This window comes from Fundulus heteroclitus, unplaced genomic scaffold, assembly GCF_011125445.2.
Source record: "Fundulus heteroclitus isolate FHET01 unplaced genomic scaffold, MU-UCD_Fhet_4.1 scaffold_53, whole genome shotgun sequence".
In the NCBI taxonomy this organism is placed as follows: Eukaryota; Metazoa; Chordata; class Actinopteri; order Cyprinodontiformes; family Fundulidae; genus Fundulus; species Fundulus heteroclitus.
The window spans coordinates 937,266-951,972 of record NW_023396956.1 but is presented as its reverse complement, the minus strand read 5'-3'; the positions used below and the strand labels follow the sequence as shown (position 1 = coordinate 951,972).

General features: G+C 42.5%; 1 protein-coding gene across 2 annotated transcripts in view; it reads right to left on the bottom strand.

Annotated features, from left to right (window-relative positions):
- Positions 1-14,707, bottom strand: part of mlphb (melanophilin b) — a 38,189-nt gene that overhangs the window by 13,060 nt on the left and 10,422 nt on the right. The window contains exons 6-11 of one of the 2 annotated variants that reach the window (XM_036132699.1): positions 14,352-14,573; positions 12,793-12,932; positions 5,135-5,176; positions 3,557-3,612; positions 703-795; positions 37-169 (exon numbers count right to left, since the gene is read on the bottom strand). In XM_036132699.1, coding sequence (XP_035988592.1) covers positions 37-169; positions 703-795; positions 3,557-3,612; positions 5,135-5,176; positions 12,793-12,932; positions 14,352-14,573 — 686 coding nt within the window. The remainder of the gene's footprint in view (positions 1-36; positions 170-702; positions 796-3,556; positions 3,613-5,134; positions 5,177-12,792; positions 12,933-14,351; positions 14,574-14,707) is intronic. The other variant, XM_036132700.1, reaches the window with a different exon arrangement.

The window sequence follows — 14,707 nt, the reverse complement described above, 5'->3', positions numbered from 1 at the left end:
TGAGCTGACCCTGCTTCAGGTAGGTTGGCCCCTCACCGTGCTGAGGAGTCATTTCCAGACGCTGCTGCTGCTCCTGGACAATCTGCTGAAACACGGCCTCCATGTCGGCCTCGGCGAGCATCGCCTCCCTCAGACCGCCGTCATGAGCGCCGGAGGCCTGGTGGCTGATCTGCAGAGCGGAGAGGACAGCTTAGTGTCAGGTTCCACAGGAACACGGCAGCTTCATGACCTTCATTAGGAATTAAAACATTAATACAATGCCTTCTCTATGCCGTCTGAATGTTGATAGAGCGCCTGTCCTCTTCAGGCAGGAAATTAATCATTATTAAAGTTGTTACAGTAAACTAGACTGCAGTGGAAACTATGAAGAGTCCATCTAAGATAAACCAGGCTGCCACCTGCTCCACTACTGCAGTACATGATATAAATTCCCTTTATTTAAAGGAATCTCCTTTAAATAAAAGGTTAAAAAAACTTTAATCTGAGGCAACGTAACTTTCTGACCAGGTGACAAATTCCACATTGAAAATGTGTCTCACCTTTTTAGAACAAGTTAAACACCTGAAATATAATAATTCACTATTCAGACATAAGGAGGATGCATTCATACAAGTTTGGAGAATAAAAGAGATTAGAGCTAAAGTTGAGCTGAACAAAGTAAAATAAAACAGGTGAGCTGCTGCAGGATGTTTGGGCGTCTACCTGATCCTGCTGAGCTCGGCAGTTACTGGAGTAATCAGAGGCCAGGATGAAGTCAACCGGATCCACAGTTAAACGCCGCTTGGCCTTCTTCATCTGCAGAGAAACATCCTGACATCAGACAGGAAGCACAGCAGGAAAACACTGACATGCTTCTTTATCCGCATTAATGTCATAATTAGATAAAAACAAGAGACTTAAAGACGGCAGAGCAGGTTAAATCAGTTCTGTTAGCAAACGTGATTAAATGTTAAATCTGGCTGGGTTTAACCAGCCAGATGGAGGTTCTGGGCTGATTTATGGGGAAGCAGAGAGATCGAGGCGTTGCCTTCAATCCATCCACAGGCGTTCATCTATTTAACTCAGATGCTATAAATTAACCCATCAGAACCTTACAGAACCAGGGCGTCATCATGTGGGCTTTCAAACAGTTTAAGGATTCAGTCATTTTACTGTATGTAAACTTCTGACTTTAACAAATAGAGATAATTGAGTTAATGCTAAGTGACATAAATCCAGATAATATTGTTCTGATTTAATGTCAGACATTAAATAAACGTTGATGTTTGTGTGAATATTGGGTTTCAGCTGTTTGTGTTTGATCAGAACTTTCTGGTACCAGAACCGTGACTTCCATGTAAACGAGTCAAAATGAAAGGAGAAACAGTAAAACAGCTCGCTGATCCCTGGACCTCAGAACATTTAGAGAAAAACTAACGTCTCCTATGGTTCTTCACTCTGACTAAACACTGAACCAGAACCAAAGCCTGTCCGTGTTTCATCCATCTGAGGTCCGATCAGCCGAGACATGAAGGAACCCTGAAGCCGTAAACAAGCAGCAGCGCCGAGCTTTCTGTCATTGCTCAACACAACAGCAGCTGCAGAGAACCAAACAAAGCTCCGCTCCTACATTAAACAGAACCCGCACTGGTCTGGGTGTTATGATGGATTACAGTGGACCCAGTCCCTTACAGCCTCAGAGCTTTAAGCCCAGCTCAGACTCCTGTTCATGGCCGGTCCGGGTCCAAACGTGTTTCTACGGTCCATCATGCAGTTTTAGGTCTGAAGCAATCAAACGTTTCCAGAGAAAACCACCAGAACCTCTGGAGTCTGGATCTAGGAACTGAAGCTGATTCTGGTTCCTGGAAACACTGGAGCTGAGTCCGAGTCCAGAACCACGACTTCACAGCTCAGAACTTCAGCAGTGGAGCGGAGAACATTACCAGGTCCAAACTGCAGAACATCTACAGCTGCAGGTTCTGGATGCAATGCACGTGTTTTTTAGTAGAATTAGCAGAACAGTAAGTTCATAAAGTTTCTCCCCTCTGCTCTGTTTTCTAGTCAGAGTGGCTCATGTTACCCTGAGCTATCTCTATAGTTATGCTGCTATAGGCTTAGGCTGCTGGAGGACATCAGGGTCTATTTCTCTCTCTCTGCTGAGTTCTCCTACTGCTCTCCAATCTGCATTGTTTGTTGTTATTTCAGCTTTTAACTTTTTGTTCTTTGTCATTTTTCTCTTCATAGAAGGTACACCTGGTCTGGCGTTCTGTTAGCTGTGACATCATCAGGGGAGGCAGATCATCCTCTATTACCATCTAACATAGAAAGTACTCCTGGGTCAATGTGAGCTTCTGAGCTTTCTGTGTCTCTGCTCTGTCTTCTCTAACATAGAAAGTACTCCTGGGTCAATGTGAGCTTCTGAGCTTTCTGTGTCTCTGCTCTGTCTTCTCTAAGCCCCAGTGGGTGGAGGCAGATGAGCGTTCACACTGAGCCTGGTTCTGGTTCTGCTGGAGGTTCTCCTCCCTGTTAAAGGGGAGTTTTCCTCTCCACTGTCGCTTCATGCATGCTCAGTATGAGGGATTGCTGCAAAGCCATCAACGATGCAGACGACTGTCCACTGTGGCTCTACGCTCTTTCAGGAGGAGTGAATGCTGCTTGGAGAGACTTGATGCAACCTGCTGGTCTCCTCTTCCTCCTTTGGTTCCTCTGTCATGCCTCTCTTGTTCTGGTTCTTGTCACCTTGCACCCTGCCTGTAAGTTTTGCCATTTGGTGTTTGTGAAATTCTCAGTTCTTCCCTTCATCCCAAGCTCTTCTCTGCTCTTCAGCCCGTCTACAAACACAGACTGGAGCTTTTCTCCTCGTCATGCTGGAAGTTCACAGACCTGCAGACATGGAGCCTGCAGACGTTTCCTCTGGGCCATTTCTCCAGCTCTCTACTGCAGTTTGCTCATAACATTCAGTTAATGGCGCTGCTTCTGCTTATTAAAGGCGGATATATCTGCAGGCGACGCCATTTTCATTAAAAATCTAACTTTTTTAGAGCTTAGTTGCATAAACAAACTTTTAATAGAGTAAAAACTGTTTAATGTAATTAGGATGTCACCATTTTTACTGACCATCAGTGAAGGTGTTATTATTTTTACATATTAGAGATTCTGTGGCAGTTCTTGCAACCCTCCTGAGTTTTTTACAAACATCTATGCTGTGAATGTTTGGATTGACTGTCGGCTGCTCTGGTAACTGCCAGTGTAGACAATCTGGTGCTCCTTCACCAGCCTCTGCACATGGAGCCATTTTCACGGCTCTCTCTGGTCTCCATGTGCGCCGCGGTGCAGTCAGCAGCACTGCTTCCTTGCACCAAAAAGGTCCCGGGTTCAAATCCCAGCATGGGGTCCTTCTGCATGGGCTCACCATGTCTTCCCTGTGCGTCTCCAGTTTCTCTCCTGGAACTCCGGCTTCCTCCCCCGGCCTATCACTATCAGGTGTGAGTGTGTGCAGGATTGTGTGTCCCTGTGTTGCCCTGCAGTGGACCGTGGAGATCACCCCCCCCCCCCCCCCCCCCCCCCAAAGGCCTACCCCTTGGAGGTGTCCTGAGTCTGAGGCATCCAGGCTGGTCTCCTCATATCCATCTGCTGACACACAGAGAATCATTGGTTTATGAAGCAATAACTTAAAAACAACAAAGACAGACTTTCTGCAAACATGCAGGTTCCAGCTAAAGAGCAACGTTACTGTTTACATTCAAATAATTCATGTTTGGAAGGAGGCTTTGGTCAAACAATAAATGTGCTGACACACAGTTTTAAACACAACAGACTGGATTCATGTTACGCTCAAACACACACACAGTAAAATAACTATACCTAGAAACAATGCTGCAGATTAAGGTGTAATTAAGCTGTAATTAAGATGTAATTACGCGATAGATTCCATGATGCCTGAGTTTCTCTCTGAGCCGTTGCCTGGTTTCACTCTGACTCTTGACAAGTTAATGTAAAATGGAGCCAGATGGATGTGCCAGTGTGAGCAGGACGGCGTGTTCTGTTCCCAAACGCTGAGAGCTAGTCAGACTTTAATGATCTGATGTTTAATTGGACCTGAGCTGGTCCTCACACAATGTTCTGATGGAGGCCCGGCAGAGACTGGACCTCCTGCAGCAACTCAAGGAGTCTAACATTGCCCAGGAGCTGCTGGCTCCTGTGTTCCACCATTACTGGGTGGATCGGATCATCAACAGAACAGAACCGGTCCAAACAATGAGGTCCACAGAGAGGGCAGCTAACAGCTCTGCAGACCCTAAGCATCCTGGACACCACCTGTTTAAACGTCTGCCTCCAGGTGGCGCTGCAGAGTCATGGAGTCAGGTTCTGCCCCCAGACGGTCTCTGGTGAACACTGGACTGCCAGAGGATCCGGGTCGGTACCGGACTCACTGACACAAACCCACCACTGGCTCTTTGGAAGAAACTTATGGGTCACCTTTACAAAACAGATGTTTTGTATATTTTCATTTAAATGACGGAGATGCTTGAAGGATATCAGACAAGGAAAAAAAAGATGCCGTTTATTTCTTTATCCATGAAGAATAAATCCTAATTTCACAAAGTTTAATTAGAAGCCCGTTTTATAGGATTAATAGAATCTGACCTTCTGACCAGTACCAGGTAGAATGGATTTAGGACCACTTTGCTATTCTAAGGATGAATTTAAAGTGAAAATGTAATGATAATTTGAGTTAAATACTATTTTTAATCTACCTCTTCATACTACATTTTAAACTAAGATAACATTCTTGTCAAAAACTCCTCAGAATATTTATTTTGTTAAGAATCTGTTTTAAAGTTGTGTCACTAATTATGGGCCATTTTGGGCCATTTGGGTAGTTATTTAATACTGAAAAAGTAGGAATGAGTTGATATAAAAAATCAACTTCCTAATTTTAAAAAATAACTGGAAATATACAAACATATAACTAATCTTTATCGCAATGCTGCAATTTATAATGTCTCGTTTCACACTCTGGATTTATTTTGTTACAATTATTGAAGTTTTTTAAATGTATTACCTGATTTCTTTCCCCATATTTAGTTCTATATTTCTTTTTTCATATGTTTAGTATATGATGCAACGTTGTGTAGGTATGGGGTCTACTTACTGTGGACCTCAGGCATGCTCTGTGTGTCGTACTCACGCGGCTCTGAAACAGAAACCAGGAGTGAGTGCATGTTAATAGAAATTAAACAAACATCTGTAGAAGTCCCATGCATGCAGCTGCTGCAGAGCTCCTTCAGTGGCAGATCGCTGCATCCTGGGTGCACAACACAGCGTTACCGCAGATCCTTCCTCCCACCTGCCGTTCTTCAGAACCGTCGCTACTCCTAACAAACTCCATCAGTGTTTATATCCCTGCTGTTAATTGCTCTGTTTTTCATAGCTAGGCTGCTCTCATTTTATATGCATAATTATACATGCATATTTTGGGTCAGTTGCACATATGATTTAACCTGAGTGTGCCATTTCTAATAACTATGCTGTATGTTTTCATTCTGTTGTGGATTTTTCCCTTTATTTGCTGTTGATACACATGAAGTTCTCCACAATAAAGAATTATTCTCTCCTCTTCTTTTACAATACTCTAGATTCTCTGTTACTGCCTGCTGTCATCTTATGCAATAATAGCTGATAATGCTACCCTTTCATTGGCCTAACTGAAATAATCCAGTTAAAAATAACAAGTCATTCAGTCATTTCAGCATTAAATAACATTATAGTTTAATGGTTGGAGTGGCTCCTATAATTAAATTGGTGGTAGGCCGATGGGTATTCTGATTTTAGCATCAGCAATCACATTAAGTTAGCAGGACTCCCTCCGAGCTTTGAGGGCCCAACGGACCACAGCGGGAACACACAGCGAAGTGAACGCTGAGGAAAGCGTGTGTGTACAGTCATGCGTGTTGAATTTAGTCCAGATGGTCACATGAGTCCCCACATGTGATGAACTGCAGATCCTGATAGTTCTGTTAACATGCATATTTATGGCGGCGTTTCATAACTGCAAGTTGCATCTGTGCAGACTCTAAATGCTGCATTCCACAGGAATACATGAGAAAGGTTTTCTCCTCCCTCCCTGCTGCTTCGCTGCTTCTGGTCTGAAGAGCCCTGCACTCCAGGCAGAGAAATGAGAGACATGTGAGTGAATGATCACAAGGCCTGCTGGGCTAAGCCAGCTATTCAACTTGCACTGCACCCCTGCCCAAAATCCCCACGGGTGACTCAGCGCAAGCAGTACCAGGAGTCCCGGCTGTCTCTATGATTCACTGCTGATCTCCAAATGCTGTGATCTCACTTGGAGATCTGATATGTAGAAAAACGCTTTGAGTTTAGATAAAATTGCCTTTTAGAAAACTTGCTTGGCAATAAAAAAAGCTGCTTTATGAAACAGAAGAGAATATTCCATTGAGTTTTACACACAATATCAGCTGGAAAAAGTCTTGTACTACAGACTATATCACAGTACAAACTATTTTTAGCATGTAGCATTATTGGGTGTCTCTCTGGAAGCACTTTGTCACTTAAGAACAAAAAAACCCTGCAAAATGTTATAAAAGTGCAAAAACAGATCAATGTTCATTAATGTTGTGAAAGATTAATTTTACATTACTTTCTGTCACTATAGCTCGTATTATTGTTCTTAAAGTTTGCTAAACTATGAAAACTCAGCAGCATTGGGTCGAAGCTGTAGCCAAAGCTAGGCTAAAAGTTAACAAGTTTCTGCAGAGAAAACTGAAGTGATTTCAAAAGTTAACAGGAGATCAAGCTTTTCACATGACTTGTTAGTTGTGTGTTTTTTGTGCTCCTAATGCAGTCAAAGTGTCTTTGAGAATATAAGAAAGTTTCACAGACAGCATCATCTCAGACTTCAAAACACATAAGTTTAAATTAGCTATAAGTAAATATTTACTGAAAAATCAACCTAAATCATTCTTATTTTTCACCCAGGAAGGAAGAAACATTCCCCTAAACAATCGGTTCTCTCCATCAACAATGTCTTTGTCAAGTTTTTCTCCTTTCAAAGCTAAAGGTACGGTCAGGAACTGCTTCAGTGCAGCCCGTGTTTACTTCCTGGTTCCTCAGCCAGTATTTACTGTTGGCAAAAGAGCAGCAGCCTTTAAACATGGAAGCCAGTAAGGGAAGCGGACCAGAAATAGAACAGAATATAACATCATAGACCTATCCTGTGTCAGTAAAAATTCACAGCAGCAACACACCGTTTAAAAACGGCATATTAGATTGTTGTGACTGGCAAGCTGTTGTACCGATTTGAGCCACAAGGTGTCAGTATCACTTTGGGCCAGATGATAATTCAACAACAATATATACCAACGGATAGATGTGTGGTGTGATAAAAAAAGGTCCATAAAAAGTTAAATAGAAGATCTTTTTACCTTCCTTTTGCATTCTAGCCCAGCATATAGGTAAATATTACATCCTCCCATCCAATCACAACGCAGACACAGGAAGCTCCGCCCCATCAAAGAGTTCAGAGAACACGCGTTCTTTATTCTATTTTAAAAACTTCATGTTTTTGGTAAAAAGTTGTTTGACTAAAGGGTTGAGTTTGAATTCAGTGTTTGTGTCTTTATCTAAAAATAGGTTGCTAAGCAACAGCTTAAAATGGCCAGGGCTGCACTTAAAACATGTTTCAATCTTTTGGATAATTAGAAAATCAAGCAATGTGATTTGTACTTTATCACTAAGCTTTTTTCTATATTGTCCAGCCCTAGAATTACTTATAGCTCATTTATTTTTTGCCACATTAATATCTGGTGATGCTGGTGTTGTCAGAAGTGCAACAGGCGGTGTGGAGCGCACAGCGTTGAGTTAAGAGCATAAAGCGCGACAGAGAGCTGAGAGCACAGCTGTGGGGAGGCAGAATGGGAAAAACAGGAAAAATGGAGATTAAATCCCTGTGTCAGATCTGGCAGTCAGCAGATGGCGGAATAAGAAAAAAGGAATGGAAGTGTTAGAAGACTGACTGTCTTTTACAAACAGATGTGTGAAAAATTAAAGCTAAAAATTAAGCTGGTTAATTGCAGTCAGAGTCAAAGTGTTGAAATCTATTTAGTTTGTTGTTTTCGGTGATGATTCAGTGTGAACACACAAACCCATGAGAAAACAGGGCTGGGAGTCCTAGAAGACTAGAGAAGAGGTGCTATTTAAAAAAAGATAAAACAATCATAAGTGAATCTAAAACCTAAATGAATCAGTACTGTGAAAAGTATGTACACCCTCAAATCAAATGAAATGAAATCATGACAATTAACAACATGTGATCTCAAGGCTCTTTACAGAGTCAACTCAATCAGTTCATCCAGAAACCCAGCAGGTTGCATCAAGTCTCTCCAAGCAGCATTCACTCCTCTTGGATAAACATGGAGCCACAGTGGACAGTTGCTGGCATTGAGCCGCTGACTTTGCAGCAATCCCTCATACTGAGCATGCATGAAGCGACAGTGGAGAGGAAAACTCCCCTTTAACAGGGAGGAGAACCTCCAGCAGAACCAGAACCAGGCTCAGTGTGAACGCTCATCTGCCTCCACCCACTGGGGCTTAGAGAAGACAGAGCAGAGACACAGAAAGCTCAGAAGCTCACATTGACCCAGGAGTACTTTCTATGGTAGAGAAGACAGAGCAGAGACACAGAAAGCACAGAAGCTCACATTGACCCAGGAGTACTTTCTATGTTAGAGAAGACAGAGCAGAGACACAGAAAGCACAGAAGCTCACATTGACCCAGGAGTACTTTCTATGTTAGAGAAGACAGAGCAGAGACACAGAAAGCGCAGAAGCTCTGGTGTACTTTACTCTAGAAGTACTTTCTATGTGAGTGAAAAGAGATTTCGTTTTTTCAAAGTACTGTTAATATCAGACATGACCTGAGTGAATACAACAAGCAGATTTTCTATTTAATTTATGAAGCAGAAGTCCAGACTTTGACTAGGCCACTCAAAAACCTTCACCTTGATTTATTTTTGAGTCCATCAAAGGTGAACTTGGTCATTTTCCTGCTGAATGATCCAAGAGTGCTTGAGTCACAAACTAATGGACCTTCTCCTTCAGGATTTTCTGCTTTACATCAATTACAGCGAGGTGTCTCAATCTGAAGCAGAAAAGCAGCTGCAGATCACCACACTACCACCACCATGGCTGACCTGATGCTTTGTTCCAGGTGAAAGGAATCCGGGTAATTTGTGTGTTTTCTGTTTTTCTTCTCTATTTAAAGTGTAACTGACCCAGTAGTACTAAAGCCTTCCTCCGCCCTTGAAAAATGTGAAGGATGAGGGCTGGGCGTGGTCTGGTCTACTAGTAAAAGCTAAATAAATACTAAATTAACTGGAAGCAAAGGTGATAAATTGTTAACCTGAAAGCCAATAGTAAAACTCACCATTCAAACTCCAACTCGCTACAGAGGCACAAGACAGAGCTGCTGTTATAGCTCAAGACGCGCGTTTAACCCTAGGAGGGCGCCACACTGATGGTTTTAGACACAAGGGCAGGATTTAAACAATTGATGAAAATAATCAACAGGATATGTAGACAGTATTATAAAACAACTATGTTAACAGTTTATTAGCAAAAGAAAGTTGATTTAGGGATGAGTTAGCCATTAAATCAGGCTAGTGATGTTTGGGGAAGTTGTGAAGGAAACTGCTCTGCACCTCCTGTCCAGCAGGTGGCAGTAATGAGAAACCAAAGACATCACCCCCCCCCCCCCCCCCCCACCCTTACCTCTATGTAACTGCTGTTGCCTACCAACCATGACAGCATGAAGCGCAGAGCTGTGAAGCCATAGACATTATGTACGTAGACGCCTCATTGTGTGGCGGAGCGCATCCTGCGTCGCCGCCATTTTGGATGGGTCTCTCCTACTCTAGGCTTGCATAGCAGCCGATGGGAATAAACGCAGATGGACCAACTTTACCCGCATTTTAATTTAATCTGTTATCGCTGTATTTCACAAGCTAAGGCTGAATCACGTTGCCAAATGAAGAACCCTGGAGTACCAACACATGCAAAAACCTGTGCAAAACAATTGTTTTTTAAGTGGTCTTAAGGTTTTTGTAATACCACGTGTCTCTTTGTTAAATAGCATAAAACAAAGTATTTCAGAATGAAATCACGTATTTATACATCAACATGCCAAATGTCTGTCTGTTAAAGACCATAAATGTATTAAAAACATTTCTTAAACAACATAATTCATCATTAAAACATGCTGTTTTATGTGTAACAGCATCCTCTATCATGACGACATCTCTGCTGTTTCTAACAAACCAAACTGTGTGTAAATTGGATAAAAATTCAGGCAGTTATGATTTATTTTAGTTGAGCAAACAGCTTCCTCAATACAAATAAATGTGGGGTTGTGGGAGAGACCTATCCAAGATGGCGGCCGTGCTGAAACATCAGCTCCAGTAGTCGGCGGCAGTCTATGGGGCGTCTACCTGTATAACGTCTATGTGTGAAGCTGTAAAGATGGATCCCTGACTGTTGTTCCACGTTATTTTTAGTTTATTTAATCCTTGAGTAACTTCAGCAGTTGTACCGTCGTTGCAGGCAGCCTCTCTTCTGTCAGTCCGCCCCAGGGCAGCTGTGGCTGCTAGCATAGCTCACCACCCTCAGGGTGGGAATGATTGTAGTGCAAAGCGCTTTGGGGTCATCGGACTAATAAAAGCGCTGTACAAGTCATTTATCATTTACTATTTAAAGATGAGACAATTATTCATTTCCAAATTTACACTCCTGCTCTCCACTAAGATATTACGTTAGTTATATAGTTACTATAGTTAAATAGACCGATCCCGTTATGAAACGTAACTTTAGTCTCAACCAAAGCGATTTGCTCAGTAATGAATAAATCTCTGAAATAGACCCAACATGAAGCGTTGCATGTTATGTGACTGAATTATATCCGTGTTTAACCTCCACTCAGCGGAGAACGCCAGCAGCAGTAGAGGAAGCCAAGACGGACCGGCCAGCTGACAGCTGGCTGTTAGCGCAGCGGGACCGGACCCGAGAAAACCGCAGAGCACTTCTGAGATCAAGCAATCTCTAAAACACATATATGAGTTTTACACAGCAATATTCCCACCTAAAAACATTGTAATCATTTATTTTGAGTCACATAAAGCGTAATATATCAAATATTTTAGCCACTTTCGATCACCAATACATTTTTGTTTGACTTAATCTTGTCACTCAACAATTATGGAGAGTTTTTATTAGGAGGATATCCTTCTCAAATAAATTCATCAATGATTCGCTACTTATTTATGCAGGCAGGTGTATTTATTGAGAGTTATATCATTTGGTGTCTAAGTCAAAATGCTCACAAATACAAACCAAGTTTGTGTTGTACATAAATCTCATCATCTCTGAACCTTTCCATGGGTCCTCCAGGTGGATTCACTGGTCAGCTTGAACTAAACAAACCTGACAGGAGAATCATCTTATTCCAGGAACATCCTTACCTGACAAACACGCTTCAGTCAGCTGGAGAGGAAATTACCAGGAACTCTGTGTGATCTGAGCTGTACCACAGACAGGCCTTCCTCCCGTTCTGAATATAACAAACCTTCCAGGTTTCTCCTAGATAATCCTGGGATAATCTCAAAGGCCTACCCCCAGACCAGGACAGAGTGTGGATCCACAAAATTAAAATTTCTCTGGTAGAATAATGCTGAAACGTGCTAAAAGATCTGAAAACCCAGGTAATGGTAATGGCTGCAGGTCCCTCCAATGATTTTAAATCATGACTCTAACCGAGGCAGTGAGGCCTGCAGAGCTTTTACCTCCTGGGTGAGTCGATGGCTCAGCCTCTCCTAGGAAGGCTCTCTACCATTCCATGCAACCTCTTTTTGTGAATAGTGGTTCTCAGGGTTCTTGCAGTAAGAATGTCGAAGGTTTGAATCCCGGCCGGAGATCTTTCTGCACGTTCTACCTTCCAAACAATCCAAAACCACCATTGTTAGCTTAATCAGCTGCTCTAAACTGCCCTTAGGGGTGAGTGTCTGCATGTGTGGTTTGTCCTGTGATTGTCACAGATGACAGGTATACCCTGCCTTTGGCCCCAATCACTGCTGTTGCCCCCCCCCCCCTCTTTTCTCAGTGATGAGATGTGATATTTGAAGCTTGTTGCTCATTGACATTCACACTCAGAATAAGTGTCAGAGTTGTTTGGAGCGCTGATAATGATCCAGCTCACACATACAGCCCTGATTGACACGGCGAGTTATGTGGGAGCTTGCTCCACATTTTTCTCGTAGCTGCATGACAGCCTGCAGCTGCTGAATCTCACTGAAGCCTTTCATTTAAGGAGGATTTCTCATTGAAAGCTCAAACAGACTTCTTTGACTTTGTGTCCGTGCTTTCTAGCTGTGGCAGATTGAACCTTTGACCAGCAGCAACTCCTCAGGGCTTTCACAGAAAGAAGTGAAACAGATGGTAATTTGTTAGGGTTTCCACTGTCAAATACTTGCAGGCCATCCTAATGCACTTGTGGCTTTTGATTTGCACTCATTTCCTTCTTCATAGCGACGTCTTGAACCTGGCAGCTGCTCAGTGACCGCAGTGTTTGACCATTAAGCAGTTTTAGTTAATCAGTGGGAGCTTAATCTTTTTGCTAAATGGTCACTCTGAAAGTGTGTGGAAAGTCAAGGAGAGGTCACATATTTACATACACACACAGCCGGAATAATCATAATCTTTGGCTGCACTGAAATTCCAATAAAACCAAGTAGGTGGACCACTAACCTCCGGGGTCGCTCTGAGAGCAAATGTGTTCCTTGCTCAACCTCTTAAAGAGCGACCGCATCACCTTGGCACTGCCAAAGCGCTTGAACCGGGCACGGACGTTCTCATGATACCACTCCAAAGTACCAATTTTAAGGACCCTGTGAGAAAAAAAGTCAGATTATAAGAGCAAGAATGGCAACAACCCAAAAAAAAAAAAAAAAAAAAACACTGGCCAAGCGTTTTTGCAACAAAAGTCTGTGAAGAACAAGTAAAACCATGAACTTTTATGAAAACATAAAAACCTCAATCTGAGAAAACAGAATTATGATGGTTTGCACATGGACCTGGAGTGACTGGACGCATTTATTTCTATCACTTAAAGCTGCAGAGAGCGAGCCGTAATAGTTGCGTAAGAGGTCCAGATGCAGAGGCCAAAGCATCAATTGTTTGCTGGATGTACTTTAAAGAATGCCTGGGAAAGCCACTGAGCTCTGTGGCTGTTCAAAAATAGTTGTAGCGGCCAAGATAATTACCCAGATTAATTTAAAAAAAATTTTTTTTTTTAGATTTCACCATTAAATGTAAGCGTTTTTATTTTCTAAAAAATTTCTGCAGAAACTTCCTGAGTAGAAAAATTAAGAACCACAGATCTGCCTCAAACCACCTAGCTGACTTTAGCTTGTTTAGCTAGCACTATCTTAAATGGCTTAGCATGTAGCTACCAGCTACATTATAGTTGTTGCACAGGACATTTTTTCCTCCTTCATAAAACGCTGACATTGGGGACATTTTCAGGAGCAGCTTTAGCCGGAGACATGTCTTCCAAAACAGGGACTGTCCCTAGAAATGTGGGACATCTGGTCACCCTAAGCTAATATGACTTCATTATCTTGTTAAGGTTAAAATGCTAAGAGCTTAGCTCATTTAGCTTAGCCACATAAAAGAAGCCAAATGCTTTTAGAAGTTTAGAGGCAGATTGGCTAAATTATACAGATTTCCTCCTAAAGCTATAGCTTAAGCATGTCAACTAAGCTAACTGCTAAGCTAACGGCTAACCACTATCAACTATGTGAAATTTAACTGTTTCTGACTGTTCCACCTAAAGGCTAGGTACTCTAAATCTGTTCTCGCTCCCACAGCAGCGGAGCGAGAACCTTCTAGCCAGATGTCCGACGTCTGTGATTGGCCAAGCTTTGGAGAAGCGTGGTTAAGTTGGAAAAGCACAAATGTCTCACGCATCTGTTGAACTAAGACGCTGTGTTTGCCCTGCGGCATTAAGTTTGCACTACATGCTTTCACTTGTGTTCCTCATTTCTTCAGTGATCGTAAATAAAGACAGGAACATTTTATTCTCCTCTTCCTCCTTGTCCTTCATCAGTTTGAAACCTGCTGTGTCTCTCTTTCAGGTGTTGTGTGGTCCGTCAAATTTATGCCGAGTTTCTCGTGATGTATGAAGAGTCAGAGCCAAAACAAACTTTGTTCTTGTTCTTGCCACTTTAAGAACAAGAACAGATCTTGTGGTTCTGGTGGAGAACGTGGCTTTACTTTGACATCATGTAGAACCGTTCAGTTCCTACCTGGCCATGTGGCAGGGATCACACACCCAGCCTTGGTCTCTCTTACTGAAGCGGCTGCAGGACTTGCAGACGTAAAGCCGGCAGTCCAGACACTGGCGCTTGATGTTGACCAGGAACTTGAAGGGCTGAAGACAACGAATGCAGTAAGACTCAGTCAGGCTGCTCTGACTCCCCAACAACTCTCTCTTGGTGTCTTCTCTCTCGATCTTGCTCTTCAGTTCACTGGAAAACAGCAAAAGCAAAATGGGATTTATTAGTGAACTATCATTGCTAAATGAGTCAGCTTCCATCAAGGGATCTGAAATAATCCAAGTAGAAAAAGGAGCTGATATTTTTTAATTTTAGTTGTTTAAAGT